General features: G+C 36.4%; 2 protein-coding genes, 1 long non-coding RNA gene and 1 other non-coding gene across 5 annotated transcripts; 2 read left to right on the top strand and 2 right to left on the bottom strand.

Moving 5' to 3' along the window:
* Positions 1 to 2,072: 2,072 nt before the first annotated feature.
* Positions 2,073 to 2,145, bottom strand: Trnar-ccu (transfer RNA arginine (anticodon CCU)). Its single transcript has one exon. It is a non-coding gene; the product is annotated as a tRNA-Arg (tRNA).
* Positions 2,146 to 2,701: 556 nt separating this feature from the next.
* LOC105223254 (zinc finger HIT domain-containing protein 3) lies at positions 2,702 to 3,375 on the top strand. The gene is made up of 3 exons (XM_011200920.4): positions 2,702 to 2,861; positions 2,943 to 3,103; positions 3,168 to 3,375. The coding sequence occupies exons 1-3, from the start codon at positions 2,746 to 2,748 to the stop codon at positions 3,344 to 3,346; spliced, it is 456 nt and encodes a 151-aa protein (XP_011199222.1). The 5' UTR covers positions 2,702 to 2,745; the 3' UTR covers positions 3,347 to 3,375.
* Positions 3,376 to 3,382: 7 nt separating this feature from the next.
* LOC105223262 (beta-glucuronidase) lies at positions 3,383 to 6,335 on the bottom strand. Of its 2 annotated transcripts, XM_011200932.4 has the most exons (11): positions 6,015 to 6,335; positions 5,768 to 5,947; positions 5,393 to 5,559; positions 5,185 to 5,330; positions 4,739 to 5,115; positions 4,518 to 4,690; positions 4,282 to 4,425; positions 4,133 to 4,217; positions 3,900 to 4,076; positions 3,676 to 3,814; positions 3,383 to 3,613 (listed from the first exon to the last, which is right to left on the bottom strand). In XM_011200932.4, the coding sequence occupies exons 1-11, from the start codon at positions 6,333 to 6,335 to the stop codon at positions 3,414 to 3,416; spliced, it is 2,109 nt and encodes a 702-aa protein (XP_011199234.1). In that variant the 3' UTR covers positions 3,383 to 3,413. The 2 variants fall into 2 exon arrangements, with proteins under 2 accessions (XP_011199234.1, XP_049306980.1); XM_049451023.1 differs by lacking the exon at positions 5,768 to 5,947.
* Positions 6,336 to 6,743: 408 nt separating this feature from the next.
* On the top strand, positions 6,744 to 7,505 carry LOC125777103 (uncharacterized). The gene is made up of 2 exons (XR_007422105.1): positions 6,744 to 6,894; positions 7,051 to 7,505. It is a non-coding gene; the product is annotated as an uncharacterized LOC125777103 (long non-coding RNA).
* The last annotated feature ends 10,298 nt before the right edge of the window (positions 7,506 to 17,803 follow it).

Raw genomic sequence — 17,803 nt, 5'->3', positions numbered from 1 at the left:
TCCTTCTCTCTGAGAGCACTAATCAACAATTCGGTATAAGTAGGGTTACCATATCGGTCACAGTCAAAATCAGTCCCGTTGTCCCCGTCCCATATGTACTTGCGCAGGAATTTTATACCGGAAAAAACCTGCGCGAGTGCGGAGACTAACAGAAAGTTTCAAGTCCGGAGCATTCTCTTGTAGAACCCCTAGAGGTGATCTGGTAACTAATTCTAAAATTATGGAAGGAATAAAAATGACAATGAAAGCATAACACCAGGAGAAGGCAAAGCTGATGCCCCAATCGATGGCAATGGAGCAGACGTTAGAATTTAAGTGTGCTTTGCCCAATCCACAAAAATGAAGACCCCACAATCTGCGCAAATTACCGTGGGATAAGCCTCCTCAACATCGCGTATCAGGTTCGATCGAGAGTATTGTGTGAAAGATAAAAGACCACCGTCAACAAACTGATTGGACCTTATCAGTGTGGCTTTAGACCTGGAAACTCAACAGGTAACCAGATATTCACCGTGCGCCAAACCTGGGAAAAGACCAATGAAAAGAGAATCGACATGCTCCACCTCTTCGTCGATTTCAAGACTGCTTTTGACAGCCCGAAAAGGAGCTGGCTTTATGCCGCTATGTCAGAATTTGGTATCCTCGCAAAACTAAATAATACGGCTGTGTAACCTGACGTTGAACAATTCCAAAAGCTCTTCGATACCAAACGACGTTTCAGACAAGACGACCCCCTATCGTTTGACTTCTTCAATCCACTGCTGAAAAAAAATTATTCCAGCTACATATAGAGCTTAATCGAGCGAAGAGTGTAAAGCTGCCGATTTATGGCACAAACTTAAATTGACAACCCATACTTCGTAAATTTTTTGTTTATTGTTCGCTTGTAACGCTGGTATCGCTATGATTCGCAAATGTTTTTTTTTATTATTAAAGTATATAGATATGCAGTTATAGTTCAGCGATGGAGAACTGCAAAGTTGTAATTTCTCGAACCCAGCTTCAAAAACCTTACACAATCCAAATAAGTCTTAAAGAATAGATACATTAACGTGTAACAATCGTTAGATTTGTTTGTTATCCATTAGCACATTGTTAACTTCAAACCAATTCTCAATTATGGATTTAATCATAATGAGAATTTTACCGAGTTGGACATTGTGCTTTCATTAAGTAAATTAAAGATCCTCCAAATTTGTATTTTCTTTTTAATATTTGAGTCTTGCTAACACTCTAAGACATCGGTGAACTCTTTTGTGTCGGCAAACGACTTGTCCAAAACATTTGAAATTAGATGGCTGCTTAAGTTTAGATATATGTACATATATTTTGGTATAATGCTTTAATCATATTATTTCTCATGTCAGTAGTGAATTTAATTTGGTCCATCTTCTGTACACCATATTTCTTAAAAACTATCAATACACGTCTGAACATTGCAGTACTTTAATACTTTTTAGCAAGGGCGGCAATAAACAAAACCTTTCACTACAGCTTCATTCGGTTTTATGATTTCTAATAAAACACGATCCTTCCAGAGGATTGGATTCCAAGCAATTTTATATACTTGTATTACAGGTACATATACTCTATATAACTCATGCACTCACTGACATATTCGGCATACGGTTTGTTTAGAAAAGCGAAAATCGTTATACTTACATATGTAGCACATGGGAGTTATAATATACTAAAACCAAAAATCTTTTGATGACAAAGCTTTTGTTTAAAAACTGGTTTAATGAACAAGTGAAGGGATATCTAAAAGAGAATAATTTATCAGGTAACGCACTTATGTATATTACAAGACAATGCAAACTGCTATTCATTAGTAGATCTTAATAAGGACATATTTGAATTATCGTAAAAGTTTCGTCCAATTCAGAAAATAAGTTTTCCTTGAAAAATACGTAAACGGAAGTGTCCATAACAAATGTTTCAACAAAATTCTGTTTGACGAAGAAAGGGACACAGACTCATATGACGATGTTCCTCTTGCTATCCCTCTCTTGCTATGCTGCATCCCAATAACACAACCGAAATAAAAGTATTTAAAAAGTTATTTCCAACATTACCCCAAATGGGACTCGAACCCACAATCTTCGGCTTAGGAGGCCGACGCCTTATCCATTAGGCCACTGGGGCGAATCAATTATATTGCCAATATTCTCGAACTTAGGCACGTCAGCTTTGAACAATGTTTCTGTTTATGGTTCTTAACCATATTAATTCGCTGTAAATTGACGTTCTTTTTAAACTACTAACAGAGCCGACATTTGTAACTTTTGCGGTAGATGTCGCGTCAATTCAAACACGTTAGGTGCGTGTCTATTATATAAAAAATTATGGGAACTAACTCAGACGTGATATCAAAGCTTAGAAAAAAAACATATTTCTATATATAGTTTAGTAACATTAATTTAATAAGACCAAAATAGATATTTTAACACACAGTATAAATTCTATCCCTCGGGACTCGCTGAATCTTTGACCATATATTAGTTTAAAGCAATATGGCAACCACAAGTGCCTGATTTGACATATTTACAAAGTGTTGCCCCTTTCAAAAATTATTTAACACAATGTTTATGCAGAATTTGTTACTATAAATATATTTGAGTTTTATTTTTGAGCAAATTGTAATTGCTAACTAGTTTTAAAAATATTTATTTGTACCATCTTGCTTTAGGATAACATGGGATAACAGTTAATAAATTAGAGTGGGAAAAATGTATTGGGGGAAAAATGTTGTATCTTACAGCATTACTTGTTTCTTGTGTCATTAAACGAACGGAGATGTTGTGTATAACGTGCGGTGTTTCTACAAATAAATACAAGTGTCCAAAATGTTTAGAGGCATAGTAAGATTAAATATTTTATTTACAAATATCTTTATCTACATACATATGTATAAGTATTTTCTTCCATTTTTTAAATTAAAGTTGCTCGCTTCCCTGTTACAAAGAACACCAAAAAGTACTATGTCAACGAACTCGAAAAACAGATGATAAATTCGTTGAAGACGAACGGCATAAGGAACCCACTCTGCATGAACCTTTCATTACTGAAGACACGGTACCACGTAATAAACTGGAACTTTTAAGTAATACATTCGAAGCAGCTATAATGTTTGGATTTCTTAATACGAATTTTATTTATTCCAATAGAGGACTGTAAACCATTAGAGAACTTGCTTTATAATTTACACCTGCGAAAATTACTTTCTGAAATAGATGTTGCTCCTAATGCTTGGAAAGCTATGAAAGCAGCGATGCAAGAACCGCTTTTTTTAGAATTCGCTGATGAATGCTTGAAAATTGTTGAACCACAGAATGCACTTCATTAAGAAATATATTACCCCTTACTTACATTAAAGATGTACTTAATTTAACTATTTTTTTTAGATTTATTCGTTATAAGTCATCATAATTCCGAATGAATTGTGGTCTTTCTTGCCAGTGTATAACGTAATTGAATAGTTCCAGAGGCGGCTCGCATTGGTCTAATTCAATAGCCAAACCAAAGTATCGTTGACGAAGTAAATGCGCGGCCGATTTTGGCTGGCGTTGACGTGTAAATACTCCTTTCTTATTACCTCCAACGCGTGTGTATGCTAAAAATGTAAATCCATATATATATATTTATATAATAATATATTCAATGTTTTTCACATACTTTGTGCAGTTTTGAAATCAGCAAAATTCCATACAAATTCTCCAATAAACCACTTTTGAGATCTTAGGTTGTCGAACGCTTTGAAGTGCTTGCTGAGTAGTGAAAGCTGGTAATCCTCCGACCAAATATATGCTGGAAGCTGATTGCATTTAAAATCGAAAATTATCAAATATATTGTTCTTACTAAATTTAATTAAATTTGAGTCATCTTATTCTTAACTTACAAAATGTAATCCTTCATAAGTATCTGCCCCATACTCTGTCATTATAACAGTTTTATTGTGCATTACATGCCACAGTGTTGCTTCCTCCACTACATGTTTAGTAATCATATCCAATTGTCCGGCGTTTTGGTACCATGCGTTATATCTATTAAAACTTATTATATCCAAATATTGTCCCTATTTTCAAATCATGGTATATTACTTTGGAATCAAGTGATTAATACAAATTTTACCAATTTGTCTTTTTTCGCCTCAATATTTAAAGCGGCCGTGATGGGTCTCGTAGGATCCAACGACTTTGTATAATTTGATAGAATTCTGGAAAAAATACAATATTATTGTAAACAAATGATGTACAACAGCAATTCAAGAAAGTAATTACTTAAAATATTTATCCGCCTGAGAATTACCGGAACGAGGTTCATTTGCAATAGACCACATAATAACGCTGGCGTGATTCCGATCTCGATGTATTAGTTGTTCAATTGAGAATTTATGATTTTGTAATAACAATGGTTCAAAAATGCTACAATAATAAGTACATATGCATATTTTATGTTGTAGACAAAACAAAATTACTGATATTTTAGTATCTTATAAATAGATTAAAATATATACTCTGTATTAACGCCAGCACATTCATCTATGACCATTATGCCAAACTCATCAGCGAATTGCATTGATTCCTCCGAATAAGGATAATGTGAGGTACGATAAGCATTTGCTCCAATCCATTTTATCAAATTAAAATCCCTCGTCAGTAAGGCATAGTCAAATCCTTTTCCTCGTATCTAAAATCACAAAAGTAGAAAAGAGAACATTTCAAATTTAAGTCTTACGTCAGAGTCCTCGTGTTTCCCGAAGCCTCGTAAATAAATCGGAGCATCGTTTAAAAGAAATGTTGAATTATTCCATTTTAATGTGCGAATGCCGACTTTCAGACGATATACATCAAGCAGAGATTCATCAACAGCATGCAAATATAATTCCATAGTATATAAATACCCGGGTTCGGGGTTCATCAAATATGGCCACCAGGGCATAACGTCTTTTATTACAATCGTGCCATTTAACGTTGTTTTAGAAACACTATGAGCGACTATTTCACCTTCTTTATTGCGCATTTGCACATGGATATAAAGAGGTTCTATAGGAGGGTCATAAACAACAGCTTTTCTTTCATTCCCATTTACGATTACTTCATAATGAACAAGCCCTATAAAGCATCATTTTATTAATTAAGTTTTTTAATACTCCTCACGTATGTTCATTATTTAACGCTTACCTATATGATTCTCAATCAAATCTGTTGACACCTTAATATCTTCAATGTAAACAGCAGGGGTGGTATAAAGATGAACAGTTCGGTGTATACCAGCATAATTGAAGAAATCAAATGTATACCGTTGAATCATAACCTTACCATTGTCACTAAAATGTTCAAAATAAAATATGTTCCAAAAGATTTAAAATAAACTTTTACTTTATATTACCTTTCTTCCTCAACTATCGTCCCCTGTGGAATTGTTGAATTTACAAGCGTATTGTCGCAAATTAAAGTTAGCCTGTTTTCAGCACCAAAATTTACGTAATTAGTTATTTCCGACTCGAATGGTAAATGCCCAATAGAATGTGCCATTACTTTTTCCCCGTTAATCCACTAAAAACAAGTATACGAAAAAATATAATGACAAAATAACAAAGAACAAATACTGCAGCGTTTAGTGTTTAAGGTATAAAATAAAAAAATAAACGTTTCGATTACAAATTATGCTTTTTGGAAAACTACCCGCCTATTTTATGGTAGTTAACACATTTCGATTTAATAAAACAGCAGGGTATACTGTTAATTTACTTTTAAAACTTACAACAATAGCTGCATAATGAACGCTTCCAAAACGTAGCCAAATGCGTTGATCCATGTTCCAGGAATGTGGTACAAAAAATTTTGTTTCGTACCACACTGTTCCAATATGGTCGCGTAATTTAGTATCGACACTAATATCATTATAACTTGAAGGTACTGGCATGGGGCGTGTGGGTCTCACCTTGATCCATATGTACATGTTAAATACAAAATAAAAAATAATAGTTATCTTATCAATTGATGTTTACCTTGTCTAAATCAGTTTTGAACCAACAATCGCGCACACCCTTCATGGGATCATTAACATCTGATAGCAAAAATCGCCAAATGCCATCCAGCGTTCGTACTTCACGCGACTCAGATTCCCGTGGATAAAGGAGACCACGAGTTGAAGCAGTATCATGCAACCACATATAATTGAAAGATTTACCTTTGTTGTCTATATTACCACTTTTGTTTGCTGGTATATACTGTACTTTCACATCCGGTATTCCGAGGGAATGATCGATACTTCCAAAAATTGCAAATAAAAGGTTCAGAAACCTAATGTACGTTCTCACTATAATCATGCTTATAATATTGTTTTACTAGTCAATGATTCTCAACTACTTTTTTATGGATTTAACTCCGAAGATGTTCGATTTGCTTGCATCTGAATAAATCCTTTGTTCTTGCAGAATATTTCTCTTGTAAACAAATAACAGCTGATAAGCACAACATACATACATACATCCACACACATTTAATTCCTTTTTATCATTCACTTTATTGGCAGTTACGTTTTCAATTTAACAACATTATTCTATTCATTCCATTAAAAAATTTCGATATGAACTAGTAAATTAAGTTTATTTTACAATTCAACAAAAGTGTTTACGTTATTGTTTTCAATGTACACGCTGTTGGTACGATTCCGATTACTTTGGCGGTCGGGTAAAAACGCTAAATTCAATATATGTATATAAGTTGTGTATGTACGGATAGGGGAGCTTCTAGGAAGGATTAATATGCAAAAATAATGTTGCTAACACTTATACATATTTTTAAAAATATTCCCGATTAAAAAATCGGCATGATTCCGATTAGTTTGGCGGTCGGGTAAAAAACACGAATTTCGGTATATTTCGGGTATGTACGGATAAGCTTCTTCATAGGAGAAATATGTAAAAATAATGTTGCTAATACTTATATTTTTTAAAATATTCCCGATTAAAAATTCAAAAATTTGTCTTAATAACACTTATTATTTCACAATGTTTCATTAAATTTTTTCACATTTTTCAGTTTGTATAAGTTAACACATTAGTATGTCAGTCTGCCCACTGCGTTCTTAGACCTACTCCACGCGAGCCAGTAAGCGCATTAATAGTCCGCGTCCGTATTTTTCCATCAACTGGCAAACTCTTCGCTACAACAACATCAGCGCGGTAGCAGCGATTCATCTGTTGTCTAAACAACAACAACAGCGTCAAGTGCAGTAGCATTCGGTTATTACCACCAATTCGGACAGGTCGCCGCCCAAACATGGAGAATACTTAGGAAAATTCTGGAAAATTTTCCGAAAAAAAATATGAAGAAAATAAATTTTCAAATACGATTTTAAAAAGGAAATAAAAACGAACATGATTTTAAATGCTGTATTGCCAGTAGATGGCGAAAGGAGAATACTTAAGAAAATTCTGGAAAATTTTCCGAAAAAAAAATTATGAAGAAAATAAATTTTCAAATACGATTTTAAATCTGTCTTATATATAAAAATGAATCGCAAAATGTGTTGGTAAGCGCATAACTCAAAAACGCCTGGACCAATTTGGCCAATTCTTTTTTCTAAATGTTCGTTGAGGTTCAAAGATGGTTTTTACGGCAAAAAAAAAATTCGAATAATTGCCGGAAACCCCCTAAAAACAGCCTTTTTCTTTTTTCCATACAAACGAACGAATGTGTGTTTATTAGTAACGCTAAGGGGACGACTGCACCAATCTTGATGAAATTTTGAAATTTTCAGAGAATGTTCTGTGTGGATCGGGTAAGATTTAGAAATAAAAAACCTGTATGCTTTTCGTGAGGAAAAGTCGCAAAATCGGACAATTCCAAAAAGTTAATTTTTTCCATACAAATTTTTTTTTCCAATTTTTTTGTTTTGTTTTTCAATTAGTACTTCAATTGTTCAAATTTGTCGTTTGCTTCAAAAATTTTTGAAAATATTTCAGTAAAAATGTTATGTGTGTTGCACGATGCCACGAAGAGGTCGCGCTAATATCGGTTGGCGTTCTTTTTGGCATCAACATACATAAGCAGCCCAAGGCACATGACTGAGTACTCCCAGAATGCGATTACATACGTCCGGTATTATGGATCGCGGTCAAACAGCAAGCGATCGTCCCGATGTCACAGCAAGCCTTTCAAGCAACAGCTTCGATGGACTTTATCTTGAAGCAACGTATACATATGTGGTGCTGTTAGATGCTAGATGTACTCTGTTGTGTGGCAAAAGAGAGGTTTGCACACATTATTTTTTGGATGGAGGATGGTGGTTACACCCGATCAAATTGATGAAATCATTCAATCATGCGGAAATTCCTGATGCAAAGAAAGATCCAGCATTATACGAAGTATTGAAAACCAATAAGGTCCATAGACGTTGCGGACACCACAATCCCACTTCGGTTTGCATGTCTGACAATAAATGCACGAAACACTATCCACGTGCTTTTCTTCTGGAAATGATGGATATCCACTCTATCGGCGTCGCTTATCAGACGACAATGGCAGAACATTCAGCATTCAATTTAGAAGAGTGAATATCGACAACACATGGATCGTACTATATATTCACCATTATTGTCTTATTCACATTCAAGACTCATATCAATGTTTTGTATTGCAGTTTGGTGAAATCGATAAAATACATTTGTAAGTACGTCACCAAAGGAAGCAACATGGCGGTTATTGGTCTTGAACGTTACGATCGATACGTGAACTGCAATAAAGTGCACTGTAAGATATTTACTTTTGCAATTCATGAACGTTTTCTGACTGTTGTGCGTCTCGCAGTTAATTTAGAGAATGGCAAAAGAGTGTATTTCAACCCCAGGGAATACAGAATAGCAATCATTTCGACATATCAGCCTACAAATCCGCGTCTATTAAGGGATACGAACAAAAATGACATTGCCGAAGATATTTTACATCGTCTTCGTAAAAGATTGGAATTGGATCAATTCCGGTTGATACTTCCGGTGGTTCAATAATAATTCCATCTGCCGTTTATCGATTCACGAAAGATGAACTCATCACGAATGTTTATCCGAACATTGGCCAAATTATCGTAACTACGATACCTTGAGTGCACGTGCAATTGATGACTTAAACTAGAAGATTCAAAGTCAAATTCCGGGAGACTTGCGCTCATACAAACGGATCGATCGTCTTGACAATGAAGACGACGCTGTGAATTATCCAGTGGAATTTCTAAATTCTTTGCAGAGGCTTGGTATGCCACTGCATCATTTGCGTCTCAAAGTTGGATCTGTCGTAACTGTGTTATGGAACCCGATTGATTGTGACGCACCTATCGAATACAAGGGGGAATCTTCGAATTCATTTGAGTTCTATCGATTTGCTATTTCAGTTCAAACGGATTCCGTTTCCAGTAAAAATTGAATTTGGGATGACAATCATCAGGACACAAGGATAGTCGGTAGGAATGTGTGGCATAAATTTGGAACTGCTATGTTTTTCGCACGGCCAAAAATACGTGGCGTGCTCACGAGTTGGAAAACTTTCTCTGTACATTTGCGCACCGGAACAGAAACCAAAAAATGCGTTACATTGAAAAAAAAAAGAAATGACAAATTTAACTTTCTTTTCATTTCAAAACAAATAATTTCACGCAGGAAAACTGCTGCGGGGTCAGCTAGTAAATAATACAATAATATACGCTAATCAAAATAACAGGCACACATTTCAATTAGATTCTGTCGATTTGAAAAGGTTTATGGTCATATTGATACTGTCAGGATATTATAAACTACCAAGAGAAGATTTGTATTGGTCTTATGATGAGGTCGTAGGTCTTGAAATAATATCGAAGTGTATGCCAAGGCAAAGATTTAGAGATATAAAAAGAAACATATATTTTGTGAATAACGACGAAGCTAGTTCATCGAGGGATAAAATGTTTAAAGTTCGTTCATTGGCTGATATTCTTATGAGCAAATTTTTACAGTGGGGTGTAGTGCACGACCATATTTCAATAGATGAGTCCATGGTGAAGTATTTTGGTCATCATTCTGCTAAACAGTTTATCCGTGGAAAACCAGTGCGTTTTGGTTATAAAAATGGGGTAGCAGCAAGTTCCACAGAATACTGCTATGTTTTTGATTTTTATTGTGGAAGAGCCGTTGAAGCTTCTACTGACCCCTTAGGGTCAAGAGTTGTTAAAACGTTACTTCAAAGGTTGTAGACTGATCCTTCAAGGCACCAGGTTTTTTTTTAATAACTTTTTTACTAATTATAATCTCTTAGTAGACCTCAAAAAAGAAGGATATCGTGCAACTGGAACGATAAGAGAAAATAGAACAAAGAAATGTCCCATGAGAAGTACTAAAGAGATGAAGAAAGAAGACCGTGCCTCATATGATTTCAGGTTTGATAAGCAAAACGAAATTCTATTAGGTAGATAGAAGGATAATAGTGTTTGCACTATGGCGACAAATTATGACACTATTGAACCTTTGGGAGTTGTCAAGCATTGGCTGTCTCTGCAACGTGATAAAACAGATGTAAGCATACCAAAGGTATTTAAAACTTATTACAAACACATGGGCGGGGTGGATGAATTGGGCCAATCAATTTCTCTCTATAGGATTGCAATTCACGGGAAAAAGTGGTGGTGGGTTTTATTCACATATATGCTAGATATGAAAATTGCAAATGCTTGGCGTTTGCATGTAATGAGTCACTGTGTTAGCATGGATCAGCTCCTGTTTCGACGTTCTGTTGCGAGGTACTACTTACGCCAAAAAACACAACATAAGGCTCGGCCTTCCTCTTCATAGGTCCTAGGTTTGCCCCAAGATGGTGTAGGACACTACCCACAAAAGCTTGAAAAACCATTACGGTGTGTAAGGTGTCTCGTTAGAGTTCGGAGGCAATGCAAAAAATGTCTTAAAACATTATGTGTTGAAAAACAATGTTTTGAAAAAAGGGGGCTTAAATATTATTATACTCTCGCAACAAAGTTGCTAAAGAGAGTATTATAGTTTTGTTCACATAACGGTTGTTTGTAAGTCCTAAAACTAAAAGAGTTAGATATAGGGTTATGTATACCAAAGTGATCAGGGTGACGAGTAGAGTTGAAATCCGGATGTCTGTCTGTCCGTCCGTCCGTCCGTCCGTGCAAGCTGTAACTTGAGTAAAAATTAAGCTATCATGATCAAACTTGGTACATGTATTTCTTGGCTCCATAAGAAGGTTAAGTTCGAATATGGGCAAAATCGGCCCACTGCCACGCCCACAAAATGGCGGTAACCGAAAACCTATAAAGTGTCATAACTAAGCCATAAATAAAGATATTAAAGTGAAATTTGGCACAAAGGATCGCATTAGAGAGGGGCATATTTGGTCGTAATTTTTTTGGAAAAGTGGGCGTGGCCCCGCCCCCTACTAAGTTTTTTGTACATATCTCGGAAACTACTATAGCTATGTCAACGAAACTCTACAGAATCGTTTCCTTGAGGCATTTCCATATACAGTTCAAAAAATGGAAGAAATCGGATAATAACCACGCCCACCTCCCATACAAAGGTTATGTTGAAAATCACTAAAAGTGTGTTAACCGACTAACAAAAAACGTCAGAAACACAAAATTTTACGGAAAAAATGGCAGAAGGAAGCTGCACCCAGCCTATTTTTAAAAATTGAAAATGGGCGTGGCGTCGCCCACTTATGGACCAAAAACCATATCTCAGGAACTACTGGACCGATTTCAATGAAATTCAGTATATAATATTTTCTTAACACCCTGATCACATGTACGAAATATGGGTGAAATCGGTTCACAACAACGACTTCTTCCAATATAACGCTATTTTGAATTCCATCTGATGCCTTCTCTGTATAATATATACATTAGGAACCAATGATGATAACGGAATAAAACTTTACACAAATACGGTATTTGAGCTGAGGTATCCCTTGTGGAAAAATTGTCGTGATCGGAATATTACTTTTCAAGGTCCTTGATATCGAACACGAAGAACTCAGTGCCTAACCTAACCTAACCTAATTTTCCACCGAAAATATCGGTAAATCTCTCAGAATTTAATTCTAATTAATTTTACAGCAAAATAAAAAAATATGTAAATGACGGATAATGAAATCTCGATTATCACTTTATCATGCGAGAGTATAAAATGTTCGGTGACACCCGAACTTAGCCCTTCCTTACTTGTTTTTTTTTTTGTTTTTCATACTTACGTGTTTATTTTGATTGTAAACAACAGTAAAATAAATATTTCGCAAAAATTACGCTGTTCATTTTACTTTGGCGGTTAATGGGTTAAATTCCAATCGTTGGACATGCTTTCATCCGACCATATTTTACAAAGAAGATGATGCAAGCTCCTCTTCAGCTCTTCGCCGCCGTGTTTGAGTAGCTTGGCCGGCCATCCTTCGCCCCCGCCGCTGTTCTGTTCTTCAGATGGGTGATTGCTATTCGAACTTCTTCATGGTCGGGCAATGCAACGTCTGCTCCATCGTCATCCATTGGGGAATCGGGTCCGCCTTCAGCCATTCAGCAAGCGGGAGAAGTGTTTTCTCCATAATTTTAGAAAGCTCTGGGCATCGGTTACTAAATAACCTCCTTGGGTTCTACAAGAGTGTGCTCCGGCCTTGAAACCTTCTGTTAGCCGCCGCATCTTTTCGTAGAATTTTCAAACTTCACTCCTGTCGGCTTGTAAAGCTCTTCATACTCATCGTTCGGCTGTCTGTTGTGATTGCAGCTTCTCGACGTCGAAACTTTCTTGTGTTTGTTGACGTGTGTTTTTTGCTACACAGAGGCGGGTGCGAATCTGAGTTGCAACAAGATAGTGGTCCGAGTCGATGTTAGGATCTCGGAGAGTACGCACATCTAGAACACTGGAGACGCGTCTTCCATTGATCGATCTGGTTGGTGGTTTTGCGATTCGGATCTTATGCTAGTACTACAGATAACCATATTTCGGGCCCCAGCGATGTCGATCAGCCTCAACTCATTTGGGGATGTTTCCTCGTGGAGGCTGAATTTACCGACTGTTGCGCCAAAGATACCTTCCTTGCCCACCCTGGCGTTAAAGTCACCAAACACGATTTTGATATCGTGGCGGTGGCAGTTCCCATAGGTGCGCTCCAAGCGCTCATAGAAGGCATCATTGGTCACATCGTCCTTGTCTTCCGTCGGGGCGTGGGCGCAAATCAGGGATATGTTGAAGAACCTCGCTTTGATGCGGATTGTGGCTAGACGTTCATCCGCCTGAGTGAATGATAGTACTCGGCGACGTAGTCTCTCTCCCTACCACGAATCCCACACTAAACATGCGCTCCTTTATAAGGCCACTGTTGCAAATGCCACAAGGACCTACTCGCCTCAGTCCTTGTCCCGTCCATCCCATTTCTTGGACGGCGGTAATGTAATTTTCACGATGACATCAACCAGCTACGCAGCGGCACTTTCCCAATTAAGGGACCGGACATTCCAGGTGCATGCCCTCAAATCATAATCCTTGTTTCGTTTGCTGTGGTCGTCATCAAAGGGGGGTCTGGTATATTTTCATATATTTCGCCTTCTCACTTTAGCTCGCCTTCTTAGGCTACCCAGAGGATACTTGGTCTAAAACCGAAAGTCGTGAGCTGCTTGAGGCATATGTAAAAAAATCGGTTCTGGCCACGCCCAAGGCGATCAGAGAACTATCCTCACTTGCGTGAACTTCTACATATGACTCTATCCTTCATGTATGTTTAAATAGCTATTATAAAAATGTGCGCTAAAGAATAAATAAAATCGTTGATACAATCAGGTTATAAGTGACGTTAACAGCTGCCGTCACTGCAGCTACGGAAAGCACTAAGACAGAACGGACAATGTCTCTAAAGATTTCATTAGAAGTAGAAGAATATGAAGTAGTGACTATGGAAGAAATAAATTTTTTTTACGACGATCGGATTGGGTTTGATTTTTTTAAAGAAGTTGACATAAAAATAGACTTACAAAAAGAAATCCTTCACTGCTGGTGAAGAGAAAATATCTTATTATGACTGTAAAAATATCAATAGTTGAAAACGGGAATTCTCCTAAAGAAGCAGATAATACGGAAAAGATATCATTTATATTGGGAAAAACATTCAAAAGCTTTCTTAAATTCAGATGAGGCTTTGCCGTTTAACACGAATGTGGTAACCACCATTAGGATAGTTGATAACAAACCGATTTATTCAAAGTCATACCCTTACCCGATAGCCGCTTCAGAATTTATAAATCAGGAAATTAAAGATTTACTACGAGATGGAATAATTCGCCATATAATGATCCTTCCTTCCTTTCGGACTGAAAAATGCGCCCGCAATTTTTCAAGGGGCAATAGCGGTAAACTTACGAGGTTTTTCAAGCCAGGATCTAGGATCATCAGTTTTAATAGATAATATGAAGGTTCACAAGAGTAACCTTAAATAATAATTTGTGTTTTTTCACATTTAGAGAGTTATTTTACCACTTTTGCGTACTTAGGGATCCGACAGCAAAATTATTAATTTTACAAAATCCAACTACTTACCAGTCATTGACGAAAATGTAGCAGTGTGGGACAAATACGACTACCTAATGCATCGAACGAATTTGACGAATTACCTCACCGTCTTGCGGGAAAAAGAAAATATAAGTTAACACAATATTTTATGAACTTCTACATAAATTCCATTCCCACATTATATGCTAGAAACATACAAACCGTTTGCATACTTTGGAGTCCTATTACAACCAAAGTGCAACTGCGCTAAACGCGCATCCGCTAAATTCTTAAGTGAGCGAAACACGCGCAACCATGTCTTCTCCCCCAAAACCAAAAAGCTGCAGGTGAGCGCTACACGCGAAAACCCTTTTAGCTGACCAAGCATCTTTGGTCACGTAGGCCGGCTCAAGCATAGGTTAGATTATAAACTTTAAAGTTAAGTGTAGTCAGTTTTATAATAAAGCTCAAGAGAAGCACATAGTGCTGATTAATAAACGCATTGTTTTATTTTTTATGTGGCGCCCGAGCAGGGACCGTGAGGAAAAAATAATAATATTTTTTATACTCGCGGACTAAACCTAAATAACATTTCGTACTCGGCCCCTTAGTACCTTTCGGAAAAAGGACGGGCAGTATCAACCCAGCCGAACGAAAATCATAAGCTAAATACAAATACATTGAACAAAAAGTGCGTGACGGGGAAATTTAGAATAAATTAAACAAGTGTAAAATAATACAACAAATACAACTCCTAGAGGAAAGATTTAAGTTAATTCATCAAATACAACCAATACAACAAATACAACTACAAGAGGAAAGATTTAAGTTAATTCATCAAATACAACCAATACAACAAATACAACTACAAGAGGAGAAATCTAAATTAATCACACAAAGGAGGAAACACTATCAACACAGGAAAATGCAAATGATATTTATGTAAGTTTGATATTAAGATTATTAGTAAGTAAGGTTATGTGAAAGGAAATAATTATTGTTATAACAAAAGAAAAGTTAACACTGTAAAAAAAAAAAAAAAAATTTAATTTAAATAATCAGAAACAAGTGAACAAAATGAGTCAGGAAGAACAAATAGCATCGACATTGTCGAGATTAAATCTGCACTCATCCAGCACTAACGTTTCCCCTCCTAACATCCCTTCCACTTTCACTCCTAATCAAAAAAGAGAACTCGTTTCGTTAATATCGGAAACAGTTTCGACCATATTACACCCACAAATCGAAGAAGAAGTTGAACATCCTGTAGATTTTAGCATTAACGTGGACGCATCCGAAAGAGTTCCGGATGTGGTAAAATGTTTAAGAGAATTTTCGGGTAAAAACGGAGAATTCAGTTCATGGCGGAAATCGGTAGATAGAATATTATTAATGTACGGACAGAATAAGAACACCCGAAAATATTTTGCTATCCTGCATACAATAAGACACAAGATAGTTGGCGAAGCTGACACGGCCCTTGAGTCTTACCGCACCCCATTAAATTGGGGTAAGATAAAAAAATGTCTGATGTTACATTACTCAGACAAGAGAGACGTTAGCACGTTGGAATATCAAATGACAACACTTGCACAACGGGGTAGCACTGTTGAAGAATTTTATCAACAAGTCTATCAATATCTCTCGCTTATCCTAGACAAAATCGATTGCCTGGAGTTAGGTGAAGAAGCTTTGTATGCCATGACAACGACATATAGAGAAAAGGCCCTCGACACATTTATAAGAGGTAACGGTAACTTACCCAGTCTGTTAAGTGTAAAGGAACCAACCAGTTTACCACTCAAATTAGGCAACATGAATTACAGGACGAACCATACAAACGAACAGTCGCTTGCCGACCAATACCAAACCTATTAGCCACAATCAACCCATTAGCCACAATCAACCAAGGTCATACTCATTCAAACCCCAAGTAAGACCCTTTTACCCAGAACTTACAAATGTTCACAACCAATCCCTTAGACCAAATTCGTATCAACAGTACGGACAAAACCGACACTACGTCACAGTGCAACCAAACTTTAGACCACCTCTTCCTCCAAAACCTCCTACACCAATGGAAGTTGATCGCTCTGTTCAAACGAAGCAAATAAATTATCAGAATAGGCCTCAGTATCAACAAAATCAAACATTTTATAATAGGCAGCAAACATTCAGTAACAAACCACAAGCATTTAGTAATGGACCAGCGCAGGCTAATAATAATCAAGCTAGTAAGAGACCACCATCACAGATAATACATACTCCTAATAAAATGCAACGGATATACAATACTGAAGTTACAGAAACTGACCCAATAGAATACAATAATGAAATATTAGAATATCCTGAAGGGTACTACGAGTCTTCACAGGACTACCAACCCGAATACAACGAAGAACAAGAAGAGATCGAAGCAACCCCTAGTGACAATATCAATTTTTTAGACTAAACTCCTCATTGCCATACTATCGTTTCAAAATGAAAAATGGCAATGAACTAAAATTTTTATTAGATACCGGATCGAACAAAAATTATATTAGTCCAACTTATATTAGGAACCCCATTCCGAACAAACCCTTCATTGCAAATTCTGTTGGTGGACCCGTCAAAATTACTCATCATGCTAATATCAGTGTTTTCGGTGATGAAATAGGTAAATTAAAATTTCACATTTTGCCCAAGTTAAGAACCTGTGATGCCATAATAGGTAACGATACAATGAAAAGTTTAAACACAGTAATTTTTACTAAGGAGAACTTTTTTACATTACTCAATAAATATGAATACCCCATCCACCAGTTAGCAATTAACTCTATTGCACACACTACATTAAGGCTAAATCATTTGAGTCCCGAAGATAACGAAAGATTAAAACAACACTTTAACTCTTGCCCAACATTATTTGCTGAACCAGATAAAAAATTAACATATGTCACGAACGTTAAAGCCGAAATTAGGACTAAAAGCGATAGACCAATATATTCCAAAACTTACCCTTATCCAATGCCTTTAAAAAAAGAAATAGACAAACAAATTGAGGAATTACTTAAAGATGGCATTATTCGACCATCGAAATCTCCCTACAATTCTCCGGTATGGGTCGTACCGAAGAAAGAAGACGCCTCAGGATTAAAAAAATTTCGTATGGTTATCGACTATCGTAAATTGAACGAGGATACCATACCAGATAAATATCCCATTCCAGATATTACCACTATTCTAACTAATCTAGGATCAAATAAGTATTTTTCTACAATCGACCTTAAGAGTGG

The sequence above is a fragment of the Bactrocera dorsalis genome, chromosome 3 (assembly GCF_023373825.1).
Source record: "Bactrocera dorsalis isolate Fly_Bdor chromosome 3, ASM2337382v1, whole genome shotgun sequence".
In the NCBI taxonomy this organism is placed as follows: Eukaryota; Metazoa; Arthropoda; class Insecta; order Diptera; family Tephritidae; genus Bactrocera; species Bactrocera dorsalis.
The sequence above is the reverse complement of the archived record's forward strand: the minus strand, read 5'-3'. Positions and strand labels throughout refer to the sequence as shown.

Excerpts from the sequence above, each read along its gene's own strand:
- LOC105223254 (XM_011200920.4), top strand. The coding sequence starts at position 2,746 with ATGTTGTATCTTACAGCATTACTTGTTTCTTGTGTCATTAAACGAACG. Across the intron at positions 2,862-2,942 it reads CCAAAATGTTTAGAGGCATA|TTGCTCGCTTCCCTGTTACA; the intron begins GTAAGATTAAAT and ends TTTAAATTAAAG. Across the intron at positions 3,104-3,167 it reads TAATAAACTGGAACTTTTAA|AGGACTGTAAACCATTAGAG; the intron begins GTAATACATTCG and ends TTATTCCAATAG.
- LOC105223262 (XM_011200932.4), bottom strand. The coding sequence starts at position 6,335 with ATGATTATAGTGAGAACGTACATTAGGTTTCTGAACCTTTTATTTGCA. Across the intron at positions 5,560-5,767 it reads TTCATTATGCAGCTATTGTT|TGGATTAACGGGGAAAAAGT; the intron begins GTAAGTTTTAAA and ends ACTTGTTTTTAG. Across the intron at positions 3,614-3,675 it reads TGATTTCAAAACTGCACAAA|CATACACACGCGTTGGAGGT; the intron begins GTATGTGAAAAA and ends TTACATTTTTAG.